The sequence below is a fragment of the Drosophila ficusphila genome, unplaced genomic scaffold, assembly GCF_018152265.1.
Source record: "Drosophila ficusphila isolate 14025-0441.05 unplaced genomic scaffold, ASM1815226v1 contig_106, whole genome shotgun sequence".
NCBI classification, from domain to species: Eukaryota; Metazoa; Arthropoda; class Insecta; order Diptera; family Drosophilidae; genus Drosophila; species Drosophila ficusphila.
The window spans coordinates 1,578,914-1,589,182 of NW_025063993.1; the positions used below are offsets into that span (position 1 = coordinate 1,578,914).

The 10,269-nt window shown below is 47.6% G+C and overlaps 1 protein-coding gene across 1 annotated transcript in view; it reads left to right on the forward strand.

Annotated features, from left to right (window-relative positions):
- LOC108088749 (putative uncharacterized protein DDB_G0274435) overlaps positions 1–9,753 on the forward strand; it is a 56,288-nt gene extending 46,535 nt beyond the window's left edge. The window contains exons 4-5 of the mRNA XM_017186697.2: positions 8,152–8,530; positions 9,705–9,753. Coding sequence (XP_017042186.2) covers positions 8,152–8,530; positions 9,705–9,753 — 428 coding nt within the window. The remainder of the gene's footprint in view (positions 1–8,151; positions 8,531–9,704) is intronic.
- The last annotated feature ends 516 nt before the right edge of the window (positions 9,754–10,269 follow it).

Consider the following 10,269-nt stretch of genomic DNA (forward strand, 5'->3'; position numbering starts at 1 on the left):
GCTCCACGGCATCACCCGCATCTATTCGCCATTGATATGCGACCTGAGCACTCGACTCCGTGCAACGTCGAGGCCAGGCTTCATCTAATAAGCCCCCGAACATAACTCCACTCACTGGGTTCGCAGCCTCGTCCTCGGCTGGGCAAATTGGCTGGTTGGCTCTTTTATCGGAAGACGACCTCGATTCCCAGCATAAATTGAAAGGAAATTAAACATTGAGTGGGGGAAATGAGCCCTCTTTGAGCTGCAGCGGAAATTGTTATGTGATAATTGGGTATTGCGTTCCGTTCCTATCGATTGCGCAGAACTTAGCCGCAAAGTGGGCCAAAGGTGGATCAACTGTGGGAAGCGAAATCCTCTGGCCTCGCTGTTTGTCCAAGGGATTACCGCTCTTCCTGTTTGGGCACGAAATTACATTTCAATTTGGATCACTTCACATCATCAACGCACCAGGAACTTTCTCCGGCGACCAGTAAACAAATCTGCTGAGCAAACAGCCGAAGCCTTAACCTCTGAACACACTGCAATTAGTGCACGCACTAAACGTGTATTCGCAGGGATAAATATGACAGTTTTGCGAGGGGTGGATCGGCCCGAGTACAAGGTATAATTTAATGGAAATCAAAGCGAAAACGCGTGGAGAATTTAAAAGCGGGCCCGCCGAAAATCGAAAACCTACGTTTTGGAAAATCCAAAGGGGAAGGGGATGGGCGAACCAGGCGATGAGTTATGGGGCAGATGAAATCAATTGTCTTGACAACAGACGCGGCAATCCCATTGTGCAATACCCCGGCGCTTTAAAGCGAAAGAATTTTGCAGCTCTGCGTTGCCTTTTCTTTGTGTTCCAATTAAAAGGGTTTGTCACCGAAAGGATTCACTTTATTGTCGGTCGTAGTGGGGCCTGGCTTAGGGGATACTTCTCTTTGCAGTTACTCGGCCGTCAGCCATCCATCCGATTCCATCCACCAATCCAGCAATCCAACAATCTAGCAATCTACCAATCCTCCAATCCACCCAGCAACCATTCCACCTGAAGATCCGAGTCGAGTTTCACGCTCCGCTCGCTCGGCAATTTGTTGTCGCGGCTGTTGACTTTGTCATTTCACTTTTCCCCTTCCGGACTTGTGCTCCTTGGCTTCCTTTCCCCGTGCTTGCACTTTCAACCTTAAGCTTTAATTGCTCGACTTTCGCTGCCTGAAATTGCTGACATTATTTTTTGTCATTCGCCGCCTTTCTCCTCTGCCCTTCGTTGGTTTTCTTCCACTCATCGTGACAAAATATGTTTGGCTTGGCTTTCGCTTTGTTTTCGGCGCTAAACGTGGGAAACTTTCCTAAGGACATGTCAAACCTCGTCAGCATCGTCCTTTTGGCTGCCCAGCTTGTCTGGTCGTAATTATCACGCTAATGAATCAAGTGTACTCGCTTGTAACTAATTGATATGAGAAAGGGACTCGTGTCCTTCGGAGTTCCCAGATTCCAGATTCTCGATTCCAGGTTCCGGGGGTTGGCTCGATGAATATCATACAGGACGAACTCCGGCGCGTGTGCTTTCTGCAAGGGGTAGTTGGGAGAGCCAGGATGATTTGCATGTGAATTTTCCCCATTAGCCAATGACCATATTCGCAAAGCAAAGCGGGGGAAATTTGATAAGAATTAAAAACTGTGCGGAGGTAATTGCGTGTAGCTTTCGTGAACTTTTCTAAGTGGATTTCCCCTTCCCACTTTGTCCTGCTTTTGTTCTTACTTCCGAGCTTGGCAACTGGCCCCAGGGATTTCTCGAAGCTTGTTAAGCGACCTTCCCGCCTCCTCAGGTGCTGATGATGATGAGTTTGTTCGCTGCTGATGGCTTTTGGCTCCCCGGAGAATTCGCAGTAATAACTGCGATTGTGTTTGTGTTTATTGTTATTTACCAGGTAGAACTTTTCTGAAATTGCAAAAGAAAGGCGTCGGCAGCGGAAAACTTTGCATAAGCCGAAGCGAGTTGCGCCGGCAATCAATTTCAATTTTTAAGCCCTTTACCGAGGACAACGTTTTTAATTAATCGTCGGATTACCAGGAGCTGCAGGACCAGGAGCTCTGGACGTGGCTGCTGCCCAGGGCAGCGGTTTATGCTCATCCCGTCCCATCCAGCTGTCCGTTTTTTCCATTATCTGTGCCATTTATTCTATTTTTGTCGCACAACTCAACTAAACGAGCGACAAATTGCCGACGAGCATCGACCAAGTGCCGGCATCGTCCTCCGTCCCGGATGAACTTCCATTGTCCCCTCGCCGCGCTGCGGCGGCTTAATCCTTCCACGCTTTGTGTCATCAGTGCGGGACTCCGTCCGCCACTCGTGATGGATTCCGCAGCCATAGTTGCCCCTCGGACATAGGACATCGGGCACTCGGGCATTCCGGCCATATGGCCAAACGGCCACAAGTGTCATGGCGAAATCGGGGGAGTGGCGGAAGGGGAGGCATTCATTTCGTTTGCCTGCGCTCCGAAAATCTGTTTTGAAAACCAATAAATCAGATTTATTGGCCGCCTCCTCCGCTCCTCCGCTCCTCCGCTCTTCGCTCTGCTGTCTCTCTTCATTTGCGATTTAAGCTGGCTCTTCGCTTTTCCCCTTTTTTCTCGGTGTATATTATGACAAAGTGTTGTTGGAAGGTTTACACTGCGGCTCTATCAATAGCTCCTGCGGCCAGTTCCAGGAGGAGACGCGAGTGCGGGATTAAGAGCTGAACAGTGCCAACTATGGTGCATGGCTGAATGGAAACCGATGTGGGGATAAATCAACAGATACTCACAGTTGGAGCCAACTCAGCCGCTGGGGTTCTGTCAATAATCTGCTGACCTCCATTAGCAGTCCAGTGGCTACTTCCGGCCCCAAAGCCAAGGCCAATTATCGTCATCAAGGTCCATCAGAAGCCATCAAAGCGCTGGCCATAAATTACAGAAGGTGCTAAGCACCACACGGACATAGTGAAATGGCTAAAAATAATGACACTCTTCCCACTCCCTTTGGGGTCATCTCCGGGATGGCAGCAACCCGTCGACGTTGTCATCATCGTCGTTAGAGGCGCAAATCTGCGCTCTGGGCAATGTTATTGTAACAATCGACACCCGACGCGTTAAAAACACACATATACACCCGACTTGATTGCAGGGGTCGGATGCTCTCGGTATGACCCGTGGCGTATTTCGGTTTTGACCACCATCCCCTTCCTCCTCCGTCTCCGTTTTCATTCCGACTCTGATTCCCATTCCCATTCCCATAACCACTGCCATTTCTCTACGGGGGTGTTGACAATTCAAACGCAATAATTGCGACTGTGGACCGCACGGCGCTCGGCGGGATTCGTAGCTCCGATTTGGATTGGGAATGGCGAAGGTGTGGTGCGCTCGTTACGCCGTGTTTGACACAATGTCAACTTTTGTAATAAGTTTCTGCCGGCTAACATACTACTGCTACTACTGCCGTAGAAAGGAGAGGTAGTGGCCGTGCTGCTGGCAGTTGCAACTCGCTTTGATCTCCGCTCCGGGGTAGTTCGACCTGAACCCAAATCCGCACCCCGAGTCAGAAGAGACGCAGTTTTAATGAACGCTCACCCCGAGCCTCGTAGCGCCGGCTCTCTGGTTGCTGATTTTTGATCCTGTTACCCATTGTGGCCATTGTTCTCGCACCCCGCATCCATCATTTGTGCCATCAGTGCCTCGTTTTTTCTTACATTTTTTCGGTTGGGTGTTTATTATTAGCCCGGCAAACACATCCGCACGCCGAAGTCGCAACGCCAGCCGGCGATCCTTTTCGTGCCCTTTCAGCTCCTGGCTGCCATTGTGTCCTGGCTTCGCTGAATGTTGGTTTAATGAGTTGAATATGTCAATGGTCGCCTCGCGGGAAGCTGAGCGTCTGGCAGGGCAGAAATGTAGTCATTAGCATTTCGAAATTACGCAAAATATTTGGTGAATGGAAACGAAACATTGCGAAGAAAGCGCATTTTTAGTGGTGAGGTGGCCGCGGGCAATGTTGCAAATGATGTGGAAGAAAAATGATCCGGGATTCGTGCACAATGGATTCAAATTAAATATATTTTCTGTGGTAACATAGCGCTTTTTGTTCTGGATCAGTGAAGACCAAAAAATAAACAGATATTTTTTGTTTGGTTTATTGGTTCAGTTTAGTTTTGTGAGTTCAGTTGCCTTGGTGCATATCCTTTTATGGCATTATTTGAGATGCAAAACACTTATCTGATCTGGTGATCGATACGATATTAAGTAAAAAAGTAAAATAATCAAATTCATTTTATTCATTTTTGAAAACACAGTTTGTTTATTATAAATTAGTTGCTTTACAATTTAAAGATTTTATGTTTATTTGCTACAAAACAATACAGTTTTGAGGCAGTTAATGTATTAAAATGTATTGATTGTGTTCAGCCCTTTCTGCGCCTCAGATTTACTTGAAAAGCTTGTTTTTCAAGCGAAGGCGACGCATTTAATTGCGGCATATGTTCAAGGACCCATCCGAAACAATGTGCCCCGTAGAGCCGTTGGATGGCCACAGAAACCACCAACAGCCCGATGACATATTGCACAAAGGCCGCGTCCAAATGGGTTACTTATCGCACTGGAGCGACCGCCGCTGGCAAGGACGAGCTGGCGAGCAGGACTCTACTTATCGGAGCGTTATCTGCCCGCTGCCGGTGCTCAGCAAACCGCGAAATCGAATCCGCAGATCGAGCGAGCGAGTGAAAAAGTAGAGCTGATTCAACTCGCGCTAATAAATGAAAGGCTCGAATGTTTGCAATTGCTTTGACATGTTTGACAACAATGGCGAGCGAAGGCCGATTGCGGAGGGGGCGACTTAAGCCTTCGACAAATGCGATTGCCTATAGAATTGAAAAACCATCTGAGGGCGGGGTGCAACCCTTGAGTCGACGAGTCCTGCGAGGTCCTGCTCCGGGCATTTGCATTGATTTCAATTAATTTGCTTGTTGTGTCATCCCGATCCTTTGCCCCGCTGTTCGGATTGGGTGAATGTAATTGATATTTGGCTCGGTTGGGTTTTCGGGCTGGTGCGAGTCAAGTGCTCGCAACCCTCGAAAATTATGTAAATGCCAAACATGCATTAGAGGACAACGGACCTTCCCGCTCTCACCTCTAATCCCGGTCGGAATTATTCAGCCGGATAACTCTGCGCCGTCTTCGCTCAGCTGTGCGAATTTCCTCGGCTGGCGAGGATGCGCCGGGGTGACAACAACCAACTGTCATTGACAGCTCCACTGCCGTCAGCCAGGACAACAAGGTGTTTGGGCCCTCGACTTGTCTTTTCCCGGGCGGATGAGTCAGCGACATCCGCACTCGCATTCGCATTCGCACTCACATCCGCATTTCCCAGTTGCTTTTAGTTTTGTGAATTTCAAATGCCAGGACATCTGTTCAAGTGTTTCGGGGATCAGACCCAATCCTCAAGCGATTTTAATGCGCTTAGTTCTGAAAGTATACCCAAGTGGCGAGAAACTTAAAGAACCCTGATTCATTCGCACATCACCATTCCCATTCAAAGGGCTTTATTTTTTCCATAATTGCAGTCATTTGGAAGCCCAATTCAAACAATTTTGGAAGTGTAACTATTATTAGTTGTTTTCGATTGGTCGTGCGTGTGAATGTCCATTAGACCGCCATGAATTGTTAATGAGATCCAATCGATGCCACTGTCCTTGGAATATTTTGTCGCTGGGCTTAAAATATTTATTCGGAGTTCGGAATTTATTTATAAAATTCTTTAAGCATGGGCTAATCGGTTTAAAAGTTACACCCTCGCGGGGCTTTATTTTTCACAAAGTTTTTTCCCCAACCATTTCTTTGGCTTCCATTTCGGGTTGCCCGTTAATTGTTAATTGGCTGCATCGATTGTTAATTGTTCCAGTTGTTGTTGGTGGAGACCTGATTGGGGCATTGTGAGTGAAAAGTTTCGAGTGCTTTCGTCTGGCCAAAGTTTGCGTGGAAACAAAGGGAGCTTCGCTTGCCGATTGATTGGTTGGTGAATTAATTACGTGGATTGCGCAAGATTACATAATCCCCTGTGGCCGTTCATCCCCAAAATCCACTAAACTTGAAGTTTTCCAAACACATACACACACACTACTGGGTCTTTAAGTTATGCCCCATTTCTGGCAGAAAACGTTCCGTTGATAATCCTGAAAAATAGAATCCCATTCGATTCTGTCCCCAGTGTCCTCACAGGCCCATTTCCACTCTCATTCCCATTCCCATTTCCATTTTCATTTCCAGCCATTGCCCGTATATACGATTTTTATTTATTTTGCTTTTAACAAAATTTGGCAAATTTACACTTCGCTGGCAGGCAGCAAACAACAACAGCACGTCAACAAAGCCGGGCACCCAACTAACAACACATCCCCAGTTGCCGGCCAACTTTCAGGGCAGCCTGATTGCGCCTGGCCCCATAAATAAGGGCAACATTCAATGCAAATTGGACTATTTACGCAAATTTTATTGCCACACAATTTTTACACATTTATTTTGATTTTGTTGTCGCTAGTTTTCTTCCGCCACATGGAGACGCAAATGCTTTATTCCTTTGTTGTTGCCAACACTTTGTTGCCTCTGCGGAGTTGATGCCCCGAGCGTCTACTAAATCAGGCCATTTGGACGCTGTTTCCTTGACTTTCACTGGGGCGCCAATTTGGTTTCTTTGTTGTCGGCTCGACTTCGACCCCAGGATGGGAACCCTTCTGCCTTCTGCCTCGTCGAATTATGCGATTTTGTGTCATTATTCCGTCGCTAAACGAGGCAAATTCGCCTCTTCCCATCGCAAATCGCTGGATAGCCGAATGTGTTTTTTATTGACATTTAGACGCGTCGCAGATTTGCCCCAGCCTCAACGAGTTGATTCCAGTTGGCCTGGCCTGTGTCATAAAGCCGCCTACGGTGGGGATTTACCAATAAATTCGTTCTAGTGAAAATTTATTGGCATTGCTTTTTAAACCGCGACGCGTGTGCCCCCGGAATTTTTATCTCCAGGAAATTGACATTGATGGCTTGCCTACGAGCGAATATAACTGACCTTTAAAGCGGAACATTTTGGATGAATATCAAAGGGGGTAATTGTTCGGATGCTATCGATTAAAGTCTGGAAAATGCCAATACTTTGTTTGAACTTGGGGCTAAAATTAGACGGATAATCTATAAGCAATTTTTAACACTGTGTGATGTAGTATTCAATTTGAATCATGCATTTCGGTTTGTCACACTACAAACCAATGAGGTTTTGCAAGTGATATCCATTATTTAAATCTTTTAAGCTGAAACTTGAAACAAAACGCGCACACCAATGCACGTACATCGGACCGAAATTAACAGAGTTATTAGCTCGTTATCTTTCGCACTTCATATTTACACAGTTGGCCACCAAAAGCCGAACAAATCAGTGCGACAGCCAACCGAAAGGCCCGAAAGGAGGCCAACCCCCTTCCCTCCACACCTCCACACTGTTTACCCCTAATTTTGTCGCTTGTGTTGCTTAAAATTCAAACAATGTGTTGATGCCTTCACACCAACCAAAACATGCATAATTAATATGCAAAGAGCAGCAACAACAACGACCACAAAAGCGACAGGAGCAGCCGGCAAGGAGAAACTTTTCCGAGCGGGCTGCTTGTGGAAAATTGAAAGGGTTAGCATCATTTTTTCGTGGGCAGCGGGGAGGGTTTAGGCCGAGGCGACACTTTGCTTTTGCCCGCTTCATTATCGCAGCTTCCGCGTCGACATTATTTCCGCAAAACAGCAACAACAGTGGCTGTTGTTCTTGTTATTGCCATGCATAATTCATATGAGAAAAGCAACAATGGGCGACAACGATGAGCGGGGCAGAAGTGAGAACCCCAAACCTTTCGAGCAGACAGCGAAAATGCTTTAATTGAAGCGAGCACACCCACAGACACACAATCACCCACACACCCGTCTTCATTTGCATATTTCAATGCATGCAATTAGGCGAAAGGACTCGGGATTGGGAGCGTGGAGTTTGGCGGAGAAAGTAGCAACTGCCACGACACGGAAAAAGTTTAGCTCCCTGCTCAGCCAACTTCCCGCACATCCATCTACATCGCGAGCTTCCATTTAACGCTCCCATTCTTCTTTCAGCCAAATCCCGGCATTTCACGGTCAACGGTCTCCTGAGTGCCAATAACACGCTCCAGCAGCAGCAGAACCAATACAACCTGCAGCCCTCGAGTGACAGCCGCAACATCTACAACAATCCCTACATTCCGCCGCAGCAGCAGCAGCAGCAGCAACAACAGCAGCAGCAGCAGCAACAGCAACTGCAGCAGCAGCAGCAGCAAACGCAGCAGCGCACCGCCCACCTTTTCAAGGCCTTGGCAGCCTCCGCCGTGGGAACCAATAGCCTGACTCACCCCTACGACTTCTCGAACTCGTCCTCCTCCTCCAACGCCAACAATGAGCACCAGGGATCCTCCTCGTCGGAAGCGGAGAACGCCTTCCTAACTCATAATAACGGTGAGCAATGCTTCAATATGTAAGATTAAATAATTATCCGTAAGTGGTACAATTTTCGTTATTTTAAGAAGAATCTCAGAGCATTTACAGCCATCACCGTAATGGTGATATAGGGGATGTCGGTAGGAATCACCTTCCTTTTAAATGGTTAAGATCTGGGTAATTTCTGCCCATGTGCGCATAAAAAAATAAAACGATAATAACTATTCCAAATTTGATTTACTAAAGATTTTTATTGTATTCTTTAAAAATTTCTAAGTTACAGAGATGGAAGCCAATGAGCATCGGAAACACATACACTTTATAAAGCGGCCCTTCATCTGCACTCAGTAAAGCTTTGCTCATAATCCTGCGGCGTGTGGTTTGTGAAATGGTTTTGTGCGAAGTATTGAAATTAGAGAGCCCCTAAGGAGGAGAAAGCATAAAATGCATGGCTTCAAATTGAATTAGGACTGCTGCAATTAAAAACACAACTTTCCGGAACTCCCAAGTAATATTTCCTTTTCCTGTACCTTCGCAATGAATCAGGGGCAGCGGGCGGGGGAACTTGTTCACCTGCCCGGTTGGATGCCAGCTTGCCATAATTTGCACGCAATTTGCATTTCAAGTGGCCAATGGCCCTCCGTCCCACTCGCATCACCTCGAGTTGGCCAGTTGCCGGCGCTCCTTCTAATTACGGCTCGCAAAAGCGCTCGGTGGCCATAGCTCAGGCTCTCGAGCCAGAAGAAGGCCCGAACTTGGCGCCCAGTCCGGCGGCAGTAAGTGAAATTTATGTGAGTGCTTATAATTTGCGAAAGTAAACGAACCGGAGAGCGGACCACGTCAGAGCAAGAGGTAAATGAGAGTTTGTTTAGCAACAAATTACGCAGGAAGCGCTCGGAAAAAGGTGTGCGGTTCCGAGATTTATGTGGGTGCAGTTGGCAGGGGGGATGGCCAAAGAGAATGCGCTTCGGCCAGATCCCGCCGTGATTATCCGAAATGAATTGAGTCATCACAGCACTGAGTACGAAACCTGCATGCTCATTGGATCCTTGGCAGTCGCCGGCTTAAAGCCATCCCAAAATGAGGAACTTCTCCGGTCTGCCCCCACCACCAACCCCACATCCTTCCATTGTTGGCTTCTTCCCTCGGGCGGCCATAAAATGTGGCAAAGTGCAATTGCCTGGCAGGCCAAGAAGGGGCCGTAGGTCGAGCAGACGCCGCCAGTTATGCAATAAAAATCATTAAAAAATATAAAAATGAAAGCGGCAAACTTAACAAGCAGACAGCCCCCATCCCATCCCCTCGCAATCGCCCTGCGCCGCCGACGGACGAGTCCAATGAAGCCGTGAGAAAGGAATTGAAAAAATCGTGGCAGACGTTGCGAGATGCATCGTTGCTGTAACAAGGAACTAGTAACGAGTAACAGGAAACTAAACGAGCGCCCAGCGCCATAAACTTAAATCACGATTAAAAGTGTGATTATCCTTGTGGCGCTACAAATCGCCGCCGGTGCAGCTGACAACCCAGAGGACTAGGACACAGCCACCGCCTGTCCTTCGGCTTCCTCTGCTGCTTCCTTTGCTGCTCCTTCTGCAGGACTCCTTCCCCGGCGGCTCTGTTGTTGCAGTTGTCTGATTTTATATCTTTACAACCAGGCGCGGCTGTGGATGAGCAGACAAGGCTGCCTTAGAAGTTGCAGTCCTGCCGAGTCCTGCCGAGAAGGAGTCGCCATTCGAGCATCCGACTGTTGTTGTTTGGCGT